The 17,844-nt window shown below is 37.8% G+C and overlaps 1 protein-coding gene across 2 annotated transcripts in view; it reads right to left on the bottom strand.

Moving 5' to 3' along the window:
- Window positions 1-8,574: 8,574 nt before the first annotated feature.
- Window positions 8,575-17,844, bottom strand: part of LOC145980124 (BTB/POZ domain-containing protein 6-B-like) — a 40,250-nt gene continuing 30,980 nt past the window's right edge. For both annotated transcript variants that reach the window (XM_083113136.1, XM_083113137.1), the window contains one exon: window positions 8,575-11,184. In XM_083113136.1, coding sequence (XP_082969262.1) covers window positions 10,303-11,184 — 882 coding nt within the window. In that variant the 3' untranslated portion in view covers window positions 8,575-10,302. The remainder of the gene's footprint in view (window positions 11,185-17,844) is intronic.

Raw genomic sequence — 17,844 nt, 5'->3', positions numbered from 1 at the left:
TCCTTTGGGTTTGGGCCAAGGTCATGGCCTTGTATAACAGTGTATTCAACAATAATTTTTTGACTCGGACTAGTTGTGGATATCTGTGCAATTTTTCTTTTTCAAATTTTGTATGTAATGGAGGACATTTTAATTACCATTCTTCAGCAATAACATCTGGTGCTTGATGATCTTGTTATTTGAGACAAAGATCAACAGAAAGCAGTGAAGTGCGGTGACCTCGGCACTTGGGGTAGCAACTGATTATGGCTTTAAAGCATCGCGTATCCGCACCAGACACTGAAATGCATAATTTCAGAGTTGTTTCAATACAGACGAAAGAATTTAACTATTACATGGAAGTCATAACTTATCACGAAACCTTAACTTCATTTATCTGTATCCATGTGTCCAAATACCCGAATCCTCTATGAAGTTTCACTTCGAATATTAACCACAATTTGCATCTAACGTTATAGTAAATCTGTCCTCACTTTTGCAATTAGATAAAACAGAGATGATAAATAAAAAAATTAAACAAGAAAAGGGTTCGAACAGGTGTTCTCGGGTTACCAACCAGGTTAAATTGGAGTTGGCTTCCAACGTTTCGAGGGCATACATTGCTCTCATCTTCAGGGAATGTAGAAGTGGAGACCAGTGTGGGGTTAAATATACGACAATTATGGTGCGGGATTTTGGCTCTGTCTTCTTATTGGCTCGCTCTGGATCCGGTTGTTCTTATTGGCTGCAGCATTGTTTTTACGGAGCGAATTCCAGGCATGACTGAGCTGGAGCTCCACGTCCATGTTCAGATTGGTGCTTTCCCGTGATACAGCTATGGCTTCTTTTACTCATCGGTCCCAGTACCCGGCACATCTGGCTATTATTTTTATGTCAGAAAATAAAACCCTGTGTCCCTCTGTGATGCTGTGTTCTGCAAGAATAATTTGATGTTACGCTGATGTTCATTGCGTCGTTGTTCAATGGTGCATCCTGTTTGGCCTATGTATGGTGTCCCACACTCGCATAAATATGGTATACTTCTAAAATCCGTAGATCCAGGAGTATACCATATTCCTTGCGAGTGTGGGACACCACTAGAGTAGCTTCATCCAGTCTGCCTGGTGATTGTACCCAGGGGTGATAAGTGCATGAAAAAAAGTGTTGCATATGAACTATGGCTTCGAAAAGACAATAAATATTGTGATTTAAAAATGATTAATGAGAGAGATCATTGATCTATCACTACTAGACTCGCTACTCCTCATTGCACGTCACTGTAAGTTACATGGCCTATGCCTATTCGTAATTCATAATATGTTGGAAACAAATTTTGAGGAAGTAATTTTCCATTTCTCACACAACAAATACCAATGTTACCGCTCCTGTGACTGCAGCTGCATACTTAATCTCCGCAAAAATTGCACCACTTTGCTCGGTAACACAAAAAGGTTTCTCACGGAACAAACTACCGAGATAGTGATGGCAGGTGCACACTCGATCCCTGTCAGAAGCCCACCACTTTGCTCAGTGATGCAAAACATGGAAAACATCCATTTACAGGTCGTTTCATGTAGCGATCGGAACTATTGCACAAATAGAATATGCACTATTTTTTATATTTAAGATTGTAAAATGTGCACTTTATACATGGTTAAATATGGTACCCTTTGCAACACCTTATTTGCACCCCTGAAAAAATTCAAATTCTGAATTTGTAAATTTGGCGACATAGTACTTCTGAGCCAACATGTAGGAGCCAACTTTGCAACAGTTTTTCTTTCCAAATGAAAACACCTTTATGAAAATTGTGTTCATTCCTTCACATATCATGAAATTAGAAACCCTAAATCAGGAATACAATTTTTATTGTATGTATGCATTGCTTATATTGTAGAATTATATTTCTTGTAATCTACAGTTGTTACTTACAAGCATAAAAACACAGTTTTTTGTTGTGACGTTTGAGAACAGTTTTTATCAAACTAAAAATTAATGTCTGATGAAGGGAGAGTGTGCTCTCTTGAAATGTCACAATAAAAAACTGTCTTTTTATGCTTGTAACAACCGTAAGAAATAATTCATGAACACAATACACATTAAAACAAAAATCGTAAGTAGAAATACGAATGTTGAAAAATACTGACAATTCTTTGCTCTGAAATAAAAAATAGGGGAATTTATGTGCAGTTTAAAACATTGAACAGGTTTTTCTCCACCTGGAAAGAATTACCATCACATTTGAATGAAAAGAGGCAATTTTTTCACGATTTTAGGTGGAATTTCAGTAAAAGATATCTTGCACAATACCGGACGATTCTGCAAAGTGTGTCTTTGTCCAAGAGATGGAACTTCCCAAGCTGAACTCCAGAGGGTGGCTCAGGAGCCAAGCAGTAGCAGTTGCGGGAAGCTACAACAGATGGCAGCACCACAAGTCAAAGAAAATCCACAATAATTAGGATCCCAGAGCCAGGAAAGAGGACTAATTAACTGGAATACCTAAAGGGAAATTAGGAAGGAATACCAGGAAGAAAAGGAAACCTTCCTAGACCACCATGGGGACCGCCAGGATGATCCAGAAGAAGTGAGCTGCCCACGAGCGAAGCATCGAGCCGTCCAGAATATAGTTGCAGACCGGCAGAGGGAAGTGAAACACTTTCTCGAGAACTTCTCGAGATACCAGCTGATATCTTCAGACCTGTTTTGAAGGTGTATAGTCCCGACTCCTGGACTGTTGCTTATCCTCACCTACCTCCACAATTTAATCGAGAATTGTTATAATGTCTATTCGTTAAAATATACCTTTTTATTAAGTTTTACCCTGATTATATATTGAAGTGATATTACCTACCTTTGAGAGTCAGCTACCTTGAGATTCAGAATATGTATAATGGTTTAAACATTCTAATCAACGCCCTGAGATACTAAGAACATCCAACCCAACTTGTCCTACCAAACCTGAATCCTGCGGGACATTCACTATGTGGAGGGGAGCAACCAGAGCAGCCTGCAGTAAGGATTGCCGAATCCGGGACAAACAATCCTACCATCAGAGGGAAGCAGTATTCCAGAGGAGGAGAGAGCAGTCCATTTCCTGGAGGGCAGGAATCAGAGAGGCCTACACCAGGGGAGTACCGATTCCGTAACCAGCCAACCTACCACCACCAGAGGGTAGCAGACCCAAAAAAGGAGGGAGCCACCTATTCCAAGGAGGAAAGTGGACAACACCCATATAAACAAGTTGATTAGTACCCGTACAAAGGAAGGGGGTAACAGTGGATCTTGATTGTAGATAGGAAGCAAATTTATGTTTCTACATACAAAATAATAGGTTCGGGTAAGGGCATTGACCAAGTTTTTTGATGACAAAGTTTTTGAGGGAGGGGAAAGATTATCTTTTGACCAGAGAAAATAAGGACTGTTATTTTTACTTTTAGAACATGTAAGGGAACCATATTGATGACATAAAATTGATTTGATAGTAGTAGTAGTGGTCATAATGTAATCAATATTACTATTGTCGTGAATTAATTATTGAACACTATTATTATTATTACATCCCTTTATTAATTATTTGTATTTATTTTTACAATTCAGTAGGTTTTTAATTGCATTTTAAGCTTTTTTTAAAGGCTTCCTAACTGCTTTTTATTCTTTCATGATCATATGGGATTTCATTTTCTTTGTGTCTACTTATCCCAAAACATGTGCAACAGAAAGTACATCTATTTCTTCACCTCAAGCTCAAATGGAGATAGAGATAGAGATAGAGAGAGAGAGAGTGTGAGTGTGTGTCATAAGTCGTATTGTATGCAACCCAAAAGTAAAAAATATGTATAAAAAAATAGTACAACCCATGATATTTCCTTCTTTCAATAGTTCAAACCAATAATACGTGGTTGCGTACAATTATTCATATACTTTGACAAGTCCTGTGGGTTTTTATTTGTCATCTATTAAAAAATCAAGTGACATTTTAACATCTCAAGTAATTTAAAAAAATAATTACCTTCAGATTTGTTTATTCATCCCATTCATATTGGGGGTTAGGCTTAGAGCTGACAACTCTGCACTGTAAAAAGGCATGTCAAGAAAAAGCAATATGTGGCCATGGATGTTCCCAAGGTAAAATATTCCGGAGGTAAAATAGTCCCCCTTTCGGATCTACGGACGGGGACTACTTTGGGAGGTCCCTGGACTAAGGATAATATCTACATTAGGAATAAGGATATTAAATGAGGCACCTGGAATGTTCTGAGCCTTTACCGGTCTTGGGCATTTCAGTGTACAGTTAATGAGATAGGTAAGTATAAATTAGATGTAGTAGCTGTCCAGGAAGTTATGTGGCCAGGAGAAGGGAATTGTAAAACTAAAAATTATACTTTTTTCTATGGTGGTACTGAAAATCATAATTTTGGAACAGGCTTTTTCATAAATAATAGAATTATCTCGGCTCTTAAAACAGTAGAATTTACACTGGTCAAAACAATTACAGGAGCAGGCAAGAAATCCCAAAACCAAAGTTGGAAAGTCAAAAGTAGCAATGTATGTTGATGAAGTGAGTGTGTCCTCAACCAGTACAATTCATCTGTGATGAATCATCACCATGAAGAGCTCTCTAGTGACACCATAAGGCACGTGGCAGAATTTGTGATATGAGGAGCAATCACGAGGTCACTTGGGAACACCGGTTGTGTGGTGCTGGCAGACCGTAAGTGCAGCCCTTGGTGTGTCACGCAGTGTCATTTCCAGGTTGTGGACACAATTTCAACAGACAGGTACAGTACGAAGGAGGCCTGGGCAAGGTCGCCCACGGTCAACAACAGTTAGGGAAGACCGGTACTTAGCATTGTCGGCTCGTAGGAATAGGCAGCAAACTGCAACTGACTTGCAATGTGGCCTTGTTTTGGCAACAGGACGAAGAGTCTCGGGCCAAACTGTACGAAATCGCCTGCGGGAAAGGGGTCTTTATGCAAGAAGACCAATGGTGTGTGTCCCTCTGAATGCCCAACACCGTAGGGCCCGCAGACAGTGGGCTGTGGGGACATGGAGAGTGGGGTTCAGTTCTCTTCTCGGATGAGTCGCGTTTCAGTCTCCAGTCAGATAATCGACGCATTCTCATCTGGAGGGAACGTGTTACACGCAATTATCCCGCACATGTGCGCAAAGTGTCTCAGTATGGTGGCGGTGGCTTAATGGTATGGACAGGGATCAGTGTTGGTCGACGTACTCCCCTGCACATTATCCGGAATGGTACTTTGACAGCCTTACGGTACCGGGATGAGATCCTCAGGCCTCATGTTGTCCCAATGGCTGCAGATATCGGTGATCGTTTCATTTTTGTGGACGATAATGCCCGACCTCACCGAGCACGTCTGGTTGACACCATGCTACGGGATGAGGGTATCGAACTAATGGTATGGCCAGCGTCCTCCCCAGACTTGAATCCCATTGAACATGTGTGGGACACACTCGGAAGACGCATTGCTGCTCGGCCAGCGCCGCCTACAACTCTGCAACAGTTGGAAATGGCCCTTCTGGAGGAATGGGTGAATATCCCGCAGGCTGTCGTTGATAACCTTATTGGTTACATGCAAAACAGATGTGCAGCTGTCATAGCAGTTCATGGCGACCACACGCCTTATTAGAGGTAAGGATCTGATGCGTATCTGTCCATTTCTGTTGTCTTATCACCGTGCTGTTCTCCTGATTTTGTGCAGTACCTTGCAGAAATCACCCCTAGAACTCTGTTGTGCTAATGACTCAATAGACATGTATTGTACTGGTTGAGGAGACACTCACCTAATCAAAATACATTGCTACTTTTGACTTACCAACTTTGGTTTTGGGATTTCTTGCTTGCTCCTCTAATTTTTTTGACCAGTGTATTAATGATAGGATAGCATATGCAGTTTTACAGGGTAGGTGGTGTAATATTATTTTAATAAACATACATGCACCAACGGAAGATAAAGATGATAATACTAATGATGATTTTTATGCAGAGTTAAAACAGGTTTTTGATATATTTTCTCAGTATATGAAAATTCTGTTAGGTGACTGTAATGCACAGATTGGCAAAGAAGAGACATTTAAACCCACGATTGGTAAAGAAAGTCTTCATGAATTAAGTAATGATAATGGTATAAGATTGATTACTTTTGCAACCTCAAAGAATTTAATTGTGAAAAGTGGTGGCTCAGTCGGTAACGCGTCTGACTACCATGCTAAAGGTCCCGGGTTCGATCCCCGGCCGGTTCAAATCCGGGAACTTTTCTAACGTTGGAAGCAGCCCCAGCACCCACCCAGCATCGAATAACATGGGTACCTGGGGGAAACCCATGGGGGGTAAAGGCGGTCAGGGGCATGATGCTGATCACATCACCCCCACTCACCACCGGATCAACAAAGTGTAGGGCGTTACCCCCACACTCCCTATACGCCTTCATGCGTGGTGCTATGCACAGGGGAGCACTTTTTACTTTACCACTTTTAAACATAAAGATATCCATAAATATACCTGGTCTTCTCCAGATGGTAAAACTCATAATCAGATAGATCATATTCTCATTGATAAGAGAAGGCATACTAGTATAATTGACGTTCGTACACATAGATTTGCTGACTGTGCCAGTGACCATTATTTAGTAATTGCTAAATTAAGAGAAAGACTCGCAGTGATAAATCATAAGCAATAAAATCTAAAGGTTCTAAAATTTAATACAGGAAAATTTGCTGATGAAATAATTAAGAAAGATTACCAAATTAAACTGTCAAATAGCTTTCATGTTTTGCAGGATTTAAATGATGATGAAAATATAAATGAAACAGACGTAAATAAGAATTCGGAGAACATACATAATGCAATAGAATTAGCAGCTAAAGAAAGTATCGGATACCATAAACCAAGAAAAAGTAAGCCATGGTTTGATAATGAATGTCATAATCTAATAGAAATAAGAAATCAGGCTAGATAATACAAATCTAAGCAATTATAATAGAATAAAGCGAGAAGTTAACCGCACGTTTAGAAGTAAAAATAGAGATTACTTGAAAATCAAAATTAACGAAATTGAAACAAACAGCAAAAACAAAAATATCACAGATTTATATAAAGGTGTAAATGAGTTTAGAAAGGGGTGGCAACCTAAAGTAAACTTGATAAAAGATAAAGATAGTGATTTTCTAGCTGACCCAAACGATATTCTAAATAGATGGAAGAACTACTTTAATGACCTTATAAATGTCCATGTAGGAGATAAATCAGAAGTAAATGAAGTCCACACAGCAGAACCTTTAGTTCCAGAACCTAACTTGACTGAAGTTAAAGATGCTATTAAAAGGCTAAAGAATAACAAAGCACCTGGCATTGATTTAATACCAGCTGAGTTAATTAAATATGGTTCATATGTGAAATTCATAAATTAATTTGTTTAATATGGAATAAAGAAGAAATCCCTCAACAGTGGAAAGAATCCATAATTGTTCCTGCGTTTAAAAAAGGTGATAAAATGAACTGCAATAATTACCGTGGAATTTCTCTACTCTCAACAACATATAAAATATTATCTAACATTCTTTTAACAAGACTAACCCCATATGCTAATGAAATTATAGGTGATTATCAATGTGGATTTAAACGTAACAGATCAACTACAGATCGAATTTTTCACATCAGACAGACACTGGAAAAAAAGTGGGAATATAATCAAAATGTCCATCAGTTATTCATTGATTTCAAAAAAGCATATGATTCGGTCAAAAGAGATAAATTATATAATATATTAGTCGAGTTTGAAATACCTAACACGCTTGTTAGTATGATAAAAGTATGCACCAGTGAAACAGGTTGGCCGCGGTGGCTCAGTCGGTAAAGTGTCTGACTACCATGCTAAAGGTCGAGGGTTCGATCCCCGGCTGGTTCAAATCCGGGAACTTTTCTAACGATGGAAGCGGCCCCGGCATCCACCCAGCGTCGAATAACATGGGTACCTGGGGGAAACCCTGGGAGGTAAAGGCGGTCAGGGGCGTGATGCTGAACACATCACCCCCACTCACGACCGGATCAAGAAAGTGTGGGGCATTACCCCCACACCCCCTATACGCCTTCATGGCGTAGTGCTAAGCACAGGGGAGCACTTTACCTTTTTTTTTTTTTTACCAGTGAAACAGAAAGTAAAATTCGTGTGGGTATTAATATGTCTGACAAATTTACAATTTATGATGGGTTAAAACAAGGAGATGCATTATCTCCATTGCTCTTTAATTTTGCCTAGAATATGCTGTTAGGAAGGTAAAAGAAACTAAAGGAGGACTAAAATTAAATGGTATGACTCAGTTGTTAGCATATGCAGATGATATAAATACAATTAAGAATAATGCTAAAATATTTTTCAAAACTGCTAAAGAGATCGGTTTGGAAGTTAACAAAGAGAAAACTAAATATATGCTTACAGGCCGAAACCAAGTATTAGGTAATAATCAAAATCTAATTATTGATAACAACTCATTTGAACCAGTTTCCAAATTCAAATACTTAGGAGTAATATTAACAAATGAAAATTATATTAAAGAGGAAATAAAAAGTAGGTTTAATTCAGGAAATGCATGTTACTTCTCTCTTCATAAACTTTTGTCTCCTCGTTTAACATCTAAGAAACTAAGAGTTAAAATATACAATACAGGAATTGTAGTATTATATGGGTGTGAGACTTGGTCCCTTACATTGAAAGAGGAACATAAATTGATAGTATTTGAAAATAAGATCCTAAGATCCTTAGGAAAATATTTGGACCTAAAAGGGATGAGGAAACAGGTGAGTGGAGAAGGTTACATAATTTAGAACTACATAATTTGTATTCATGTCCAGATATTATTAGAAGAATTAAATCAAGAAGACTTAGGTGGGCAGGCCATGTGGCACGAATGGGAGAGGAAAGAGGAGTTTACAGGATTCTTGTTGGGAAGCCTGATGGTAAGAGACCTGTAGGAAGGCCAAGACGAAGATGGAGGGACAACGTTGAGATGGACCTAAAGGAAATCTGGAGGGATGGAAAAGAGTATATAGATCTTGCTCAAGATAGGGACAGATGGAAGGCCTGTGTTGCTGCAGCCATTAACCTTTGGGTTTAAGAAGGCTAGAGAGTTAGTTAGTTAGTCAGATTTGTTTGACAATTTTATCCGTGCTGTGATTGTTAAATTTGAAATACAGGGAGAGGCACCTGTTTGCCTCTTCCTGTGGATTCCTTTGGGCATGGGTTTTGAAAATTAGATTTAAGAGGTTCTCATAATTGTCTTGTGCTATAAGCTAAACATAGCTGTATAGGAAATTTGTGAGACTTGAGAGTTTGTACATTTTCATTGCCGATTGATTATTTTCTCTTTCTTCCCCATAAAACCTCAATAGAATGTATACTAATTAATATATTTCCATGAAACTGCAGATTGCAACACTGGGTCGAAGAGGGCAATGTCGGAATTTCTCAAATCTTCAATGTTAATTTTTTACATGGACAACATATAATATTAAAATAACATCAATGTATATAATATTGACTCTATTATGACTACTAATACTAAACAATTTTACATCACAATGTAATTCCCATACAAAAAAACTCTATCCTAAAAGTTGAACATTGATTTTACATTTTTTCGCATTATACATTCAATGTTGATGGTCCAAACATAGAAAAGCGTTATCAAATTTTCCACGGTTATATATTTTCCCACATTTATTTTTTCAGCTTGGTCCCCTGGGAAACATAAAATAAAGGCTCCACTGTATTTCCTGTGGTTAAGAGCAATTCTTGTACATTTCCCCTCCCCCCAAAAATCCATCTCCACACCCTTGCCCTTGTTGATGTTACTTTTTAACAGGATCACATGGTCTACTCTCTCTGTAGGCAACTAAAGATTGCGAACAAAATTCTCTCAAAAAAATGAATGAAAAAAATAACTTTTTTGCACATTATTCATTTAATGCCATCAGAAGGGAACTAAACTGTCATAAATCCTCAGACCTAATAAATGCTCTGGGAACAATTTATTTTTCCACTGAATAGCTAGGATGTATAGTAGTAGTATGGCTGACATATCTTACAAAATTAGAAATTGATGCATTTACAAATCAGTTCTTCTGTACACATTATTACCACATACTAAATGTAGTTTGTTTTATTGTTTCTACACTAAAACTTCCGTTTCAAATGCCATAACAGTGTATTTTCTTACACTATTTGGGCACCTTTAAACAATATTCTTTTATTTTCACATTTTTGTTTACCAATTTCCTTCCTATATGGACTCACCTTTAAAAGTTGATCATCTTAGCTGATCACATTCAGTATAAATGAAACCGAAGATGCATGAACTCTCTTTAAAGTACACAGTGAAAGGGTCACAATCTGGTGTATTGGGACTAGAGTGATAGTACTGGGGATTCTGCAAAATACACTTTTTCTCTAAACACTGCCCTTTAATACGGAACCTGTACCTTGTATTAGCATCAAGTAAAATTGATTTTGGAAGGAAAGCTTTGGTTGTTGGTTCAACTTTTACTTTGATTTTGCTTTGCTTCAAGACAATGTGGCCTATTGATGTGCAATTCAATATTGATGTGCAAGACAGAGTAATTTCAGATTCTAGTGGTTTAGATTCTGTCCCTGTAGAATACCCTGAACAAGAACTGCTGTTACTCATAAATATCATAATACCATGAAGCATCAAGGTCTTCACAGAGCAGAATTCTAGTGAATCATCACAAATATTATAAGAACCAGATAGAGGTTGATAACGAGAAGACCAGTCCACTTCCAGGTAGCTTCTGGGCTTTGTGACATTACTTAATATTTTATTTACACTGAACTTTGTGGGGCATAATAGACTATTGTACAACATTAACTTTTCTTCGGTTGTCAAGAAATCTGAATCTCCAACAGAACTTGCAAAATCTTGAGGAGTCATTGAAAGAAACCGAATTTTGATCACAATGTCATTACCTACAACTTTTCTTTGGTTTTCTCCGTTAGGTTCTAAATTTCTTCTAACACATTCCTGTTCAGCCCATTTGACAACAGCTGTGAATATATCAGCCTCATTTCTCACACTCAAAGAATCCACATCAAGAAGTGCAGATAACGTCCCTCGTTTTATAGAATCAAAACTGGGGTTTGCGAACACCTCTTGTGCATTAGTCTTGAAAACCTGCAATGAAACAACGAAAATAAAAATATAAAAATGTTGTTTAACTCTTTCGCTGCGGAATTCTCTGGCACACAATATCCCTTGGCTGCGTAATTAAATTTGAAAAATTATTTTTTTTATAAACAAATAGTTTTCACAATTACATTGCGTTATATATGAGAGAGAACTTACAAAATTCATTCTTGCACTGGAATACCATTCTGTAGTCCCCGGTGGTATGATATTTTGAAAAATTTTGAAATATTTTGAAATTTTGAAAAAAAATAATTTAGAAAGAATAATTTTAAAAAATTACGTTGCAAAATATGTTATAGAGAAATTACAAAAGTCATTCCTTGCAGTGGCAAACCATTCTGTAGTCCCTGATGGTATGGTATTTCTCAAAACATGGGATGACACAGAGTGGTGTCAAGATACTGGGTGGTGAAAACTTCAGTTTGTTCTGCTGTGTGTTCAAATACTGAGCGGGGGAAATATTTGATGAAACAAGAAAATGGTGTGCTAAATACTGTACTGTCACCAAGTAACTTAGCACTTGCCTGTGTCGAACTTCCCGCACCTAGATCAATGCTGCTTTGCACTCAACGCTCGTATTCTAAACGGAGGCGTAATTAGCGACATCATACGGATATAAACAAAACTACAAGTTCAAATAGTTTCAAATAGTATCTACAGATGTCTGAAGGCTACTAAAAGCAACGTACTGCGGAAATGCGACACCCGCAGCGAGTGGAAGTATGAACTCGCAATAATGCGACTTCCGCAGAGCAAGGCATCTGGCGTGCTGTGCATAAATGCGACGACCGCAGCGAAAGAGTTAAGAAAATATGTGTGCACACTTCATATGGTAGCATGGGTTAGATGATACTCGCAAGGCTGCGACAACTAAAAGTATTTCTCTTTTGAAGGTACAGTAAAACCTCGTTAATCCAGACTAATGGGGGAGGATAAGTTGACTGGTTTAACAAAAGTCCGGATTAACTGAAATAACCTAAAAGAACAGTAGAAAGTGCATTAAAACTCTGTTCATAGCAAAAAAACATGTTTATTATGGTGTATTTAAAGGGCACAGGCCTAAATACACTATACAGTACAGTACAAAGTCTGCAGGAAACAGAATTTCATCAGTGGTTGACTGCCTTTTCTTTAGAAAGTTCTCTTGTTGACTTCTAGCCACATTTAAAACCTTGCATTCTGCTTTTTTTTTTTTTTTTTTTTTTTTTTTGCCTGTCTGGATTAAGCGAAGTCTGGATTAACAAGGTTTTAGTGTGGTTTCAAAAATAGGTACTGTGAAACATCGATTTTACATTTTCAGGGAATGCAGGTGAAAAGAAAAAATAATTTTCTAATATTTTAATCTCTTGGGACCTGAATGTATAATGTGGGTGACCACTCTGGGATCATGATAAAATTCAAGTACAATTCCCAGTTTTCAAGGTAAACTTTCCAAAAATTCAAGTGTACAAGCAATGTTTTCTCTATATTAACCTTCCAAGGGTCCCGGGATTGAATCCCGCTCGGGCTTGGTTGTTTGTGAATGTCCATTCATCAATTTCATCATTTCATCACTCATCCCCATGTTTGCAAATTAGCCAAGAGGCACAAAACTCGAAGTAAATTAAACAATCAATCTATTTCATCCGGGACGTAAAATAAACTAAATCAATCAATCAATCTATTTCAACCTTACCACCTCTCACCACTCACACACATACACACACAAATGCATGAACAATATAAAGGGTCTGTGTGATTTCAACGTATCCAAAAATTCTAATTCAATTAAACAGTACATATATATTTAAAATGTTTAATTTAAAGTGCGGAGCTTACATTTGCCATTTCACATACTCAGACTAAAAAGACCTACGAACACAAGTCATGAATGTTACGGGATATACTATCGTACAAGAAAAATTGTTAATTGTATAAGAATTTCAAACTAAAATTTACCTAATCAACTTCAAGATATCTTATCTTGCAAGAATCTTATGTCTGTCAGATAGATTGTTCTTCAAAGGAAACTAACAAAGTAAGCATATTGAGAGAATTCTGTTTCATTTTCCACGTGGCTTTCTTTTTCTTCCTCGATAAAAATAAAAACTAAACTGTGAAAAACTTGCCTATGAGCAGTGCTCGAAAAGTTTTCTTCAAAGATAGGTGCCAGGATAACACCTACTAGCAATTGTGCATACTACAGTATGTTTCAAAAGTCACACAATTCAAACTTTAAAAATGTATATCATGAAAATCGTAAGAGATATTCACACCGGGTTTCTGCACTAAGCTAATCCTGTAGGCTATCACTGGGTTCATAAATTTATGTTAGCATTTATCTAAATAAAAGCAACAAAATTTTTTTAAAAAAATGTTAATTTGCTGAAAACATCTGAGAACTGATTTCCAACAATAAATACAAACTCTTAAAAAATTTGTGGGATCATCTGTTGGTGTTTGACTGGGTGTAAAACAGTTGCTTTGTGAGGTACAGCAGAAGCAGGGCATTTTTATTGGAAAACCTCTTGCACATGAGTGTAAGAATGAGTAGTAAAATACTCTTCAGCGATGCACACACACTGCTCCAATGAATACACCATGCTGAATCAATTAAAAAACAGGCACAGTGAGTGAAGAGAATTCAATGTAACCAGGGGCAGCCTAGGATTCTCTCAAAAGAGTCCAATTTCGGCACAAAATCTTGATTTACGATTTTTCACGACCTGGCGACCGGGATTTTTCGAGCCCTGCCTATGAGCATTTATAAATATGCATAAATTCGATGGGATTTGGAGTAACAAAAAGAGGCCATTTTCCACGTCTAATTCACACAGAATTCCCGGAGCCAATAATTTATGCATAATTCCTGGAAATTGAGGAATTCCCGGTGAGTAGCCACCCTGAAAAACATGTATAATTAAGGAGCATAAAACCGTAGTTCCACTGCATTTAATACAACAAAACAAAAATTACAGTTGCCACCAATGTCCAAAGCTACTGTGTTCATTTCAGATTTTTGATGCATTAAAAATATTTGGGAATTAACAATAACTCATTGTAAAGCCTTCTCCATCAGTAAATGAATTTGGATACTCTTTGGTTTTCTCATCATCCATAATTTTACAGTATTTCTTCTTCAAAAAAATAATATTGCAAAAATTTAAATTATAAATACACAATTTGAGCATTTTTTTATCTATGATTGTTTTGAATTAATCAAGAATTATGCTTTCACCCAGTGCTTGAAGTGAGGGGGGATGCAGGAGGATGGTGTCCTGCGGTTATGTAATTTTTCTAAAAACATTCTCCACTGTGTCTGCTTTGCCTCATTGTCACCATGTTAAACTATAGGAGCATCCCCTCACCCAGGGTTGGACTGGGTGGGCCCAGCCCAGTTTTCCCCATGCGGATTTTTTCAGAAAAACCCACCAAAAAATCACTCAAAATGTGGGGTTTTTCAGAAAAAGTTGTAAATTATTACTTTAAATAGTTGTGAGGTTCTAGAATTGTCAACAGTTTGAGAAAACTTGTACAAAGGTAATCCAAAATTAAGGCCCGCCGCCATATTGTTGAGGAAGCATCAAACCTCATCCTTCACCTCGTCGTCGTTGCTTAAGCACGTTCCGTCCAAATGTTCTTTCACTTTGGAAACAGGTGATAGTCACTGGGTGCCAAGTCTGGACTATAGGGTGGGTGATGATGTCCCATCCAAATTGTTGCAGGAGAGCGACGGTTTGACAGGCAACGTGGGGGCGAGTGTTGTCGTGGAGAATGCTTAGGCCGTTTCTCAACATTCCTCTTCTCCGGTTCTGAATTGCCCGTCTGAGTTTTTTCAGTGTCTCAAAATAACTGCTAGCGTTTATTGTGGTCCCAGAAGCCATGAAGTCGACCAACAATAAATACCCCCTTTCGATCCCAAAACACAGTTGGCATGACTTTACCGGCAGACTGTGTTTGCTTGAATTTCCTCAGCTTGGGCAAAGAGGAATACCGGCACTCACGTGATTGTTGTTTGGTCTCAGTTGTAAAGTGGATGGTCTCGGGTGTAAAGTGGATGGTCTCAGATGTGAAGTGGAATGCCCAGATTTCGTCACCCATGACAATCGAATCCAAATGATTGTCCTTTTCGTCTGCATAGCGGGAAGAGTCAACTCGTTGCCGTTTGCGTTCTTCAGTGAGCATTCGCCGAAGCCATCATGCAGACGTCTTCTGATATTGCAACTTTTCCGTTAAAACTCCTATGAATAGTGCTTCGGGAAACCTCTGGATCCAACGTACAGAGATCATCCAAAGTGATCCGCAGATCTTCATGCATGGTTTGCTCAACCTTTGTGACTGTCTTGTCGGAAATTGGCGGTCTCCCGCTTCTATATTCGTCGTGAATTTCAGTACAACCAGCTGCAAACTCCCTACACCACTTGTGAACATTTTTGACATCCATGCATGACTTGCCATACACTTCCGTCAATTGGCGATGAATTTCAATCGGTTTAACGCCTTTTGCATTCAAAAACCAAATAACTGCACAAACTTCACACTTGGCGGTAGAGCCAAGCGGGAGCTTCATTACAAATGGCTGCCAAGCCAAGACTGAGCATCTCAGCGAGGTGCGCGTGGGCTTGTTTGGGAGTGGGGGAAGCAACCAACACAACAGTGTTGCCAACTGCCTACTCAAAAGTTTCTTTGTATTTAAAAAAAAATATATGAGTCCTTACTTTTGGGATTACGCTCGTAAAATAAAGTTTTAGCCAAGCTTATAATACCCAAAATAATTAATGTGGTACAAGTCACAGAGGTTTTTTCAGGATATTTTTCTCAAATCATGCTAGAAATAGACTTTTAACAGAAATAATACGAACATATATCCAAGAAACAAACGTCTAGAGGGTCTGAAATATTTAGATAAAACACTGAACAAACAAAAATAATAATTTTAAAATGTGGTAGCACTTTAGATATCAGTCACTTCTGTATGTGGGCAAGCCACATAGTTTCACCTGTGACAATCAACTTTTACAATAATTTTCCCATTTACAAAACATTACAAAGGAGAATTGAGTACATTTTATTGAAATGTCATTAAAGTAGAATAAGTTAACTGTGGTATAATTAAACCAAACACTTTTCAAATTATTCATTTCTCAAATTTTAGTATGTGTGTAAATGTTCTGTTTTCTTTCCAATGCCTTGCACTGAGAGAGTGCCCCTTCCTCCCTCCAGTTCAGTGCATTGATTAAACGTAATGGCTTGCTTCCCATGTAGGATAAATGTTATTTGTGCTTAGGAGCTCTATACCCAAGAAGTCTAGCACTCTCATAATCTTATTTTTCTTAAAAATAGGAGGTGTGGGGTACTCAAGTAAATACAATGCATACGGATACTTTCATATTGACCATTTTTAACATTTTCAAACCTTTTTAGAGACTACAATTTCGAGCTTTGTGCATAAAACTTTCAGGAGCATTGTGATATTACCTGCACTGTAAATTCACAATAAAATTATCGAAACATAATGAATGATTTAGAAGGAGCATGGGTGGGGTTGGTGGGCAAAGAAAGACATGTCATCTACTTAGTGACCATGATAATATGTAATAATTCTTGAAGCTTTCCTGGCGGTGAATATTGAAGAGGTTTTCTCAGGCAATCAGCCAGGTGATTTCCGGAAAGGGTTCAGAGCTTTCGAGAGCTAACGTCACTCTCACCTTCAGGGAATGAAGTTAGGTTAGGAGCTGAACATGTTTCTGCAGCTACAAAACTTCACAGACTGCAATCGTATTACATGTGAGTGAAATTGAACAATGTGTTTCAAGATGGTGAATGAAAAACTGATTTTCCTCATGTTGAACACATGCTCTATACCATGCTCGTGTATTATATAGACTGTATTTCAAGGAATTTAAAAAATAATATACGGCGACTTTAGTGTTACCAGATGGCAAGTTTTTTTGTTTTTGTTTTTTTAAAAAGAGGGCATTTCTAGATTGCAAGAAGTTAATTTTTGACGAAGATGCAGTACTTAGAACACATGTTTTGTGCTTATTGGTGTTTTGGTGAGCTTAAGATATCACACCCCTGTAAAACAATTATACACCGTTTTTGTATAACTAATAATAGGCCTCATTATAGGCAAATGTCTGAATATTCTAATATTTATTCACTATGCCCATAATATTATACGGTTGTGAAACGTGGCATCTTACTTTAAAAGAATACCATAAATTGATATTTTGCCTCGGACTTGTGTCTTCCAGGCCTGAAGTCAGGAAACCACTATTGTAAGTCGTCCCTAAAAACACATTTGCGTTTCGGAATGGTTCAGATCCCTGATCGACAGAACTTCACGTCTCCAATACCATGTAAGAGTACAGTAGTTAAAAAATACTGTTCTGAATTCTGTTATGAAACTCAAATCAAAGTAAGCCGCAGCATATTGCATATTCTTCCCTATTGTTAGAAACTTGTTGCTCACCACGAGCCACGGTAGATGGAACAAATGTTTGGAAATCAAACCCTCATGTGGTGTGGCGGTGACAACAGAAGAGATGCAGAGGTCCAACAATTTTTCTTTGTTGGTAGAAAAGTTCCTTGTCTTTGCTCTTGCAACTGAGAGTGCTGTATTTCTTTACTTTGAAATTGAAAACGAAAACAATAGTAACAATT

This window comes from Lepisma saccharinum, chromosome 27, assembly GCF_977018435.1.
Source record: "Lepisma saccharinum chromosome 27, izLepSacc3.1, whole genome shotgun sequence".
In the NCBI taxonomy this organism is placed as follows: Eukaryota; Metazoa; Arthropoda; class Insecta; order Zygentoma; family Lepismatidae; genus Lepisma; species Lepisma saccharinum.
This window is presented reverse-complemented; position numbering and strand designations above follow the sequence as displayed.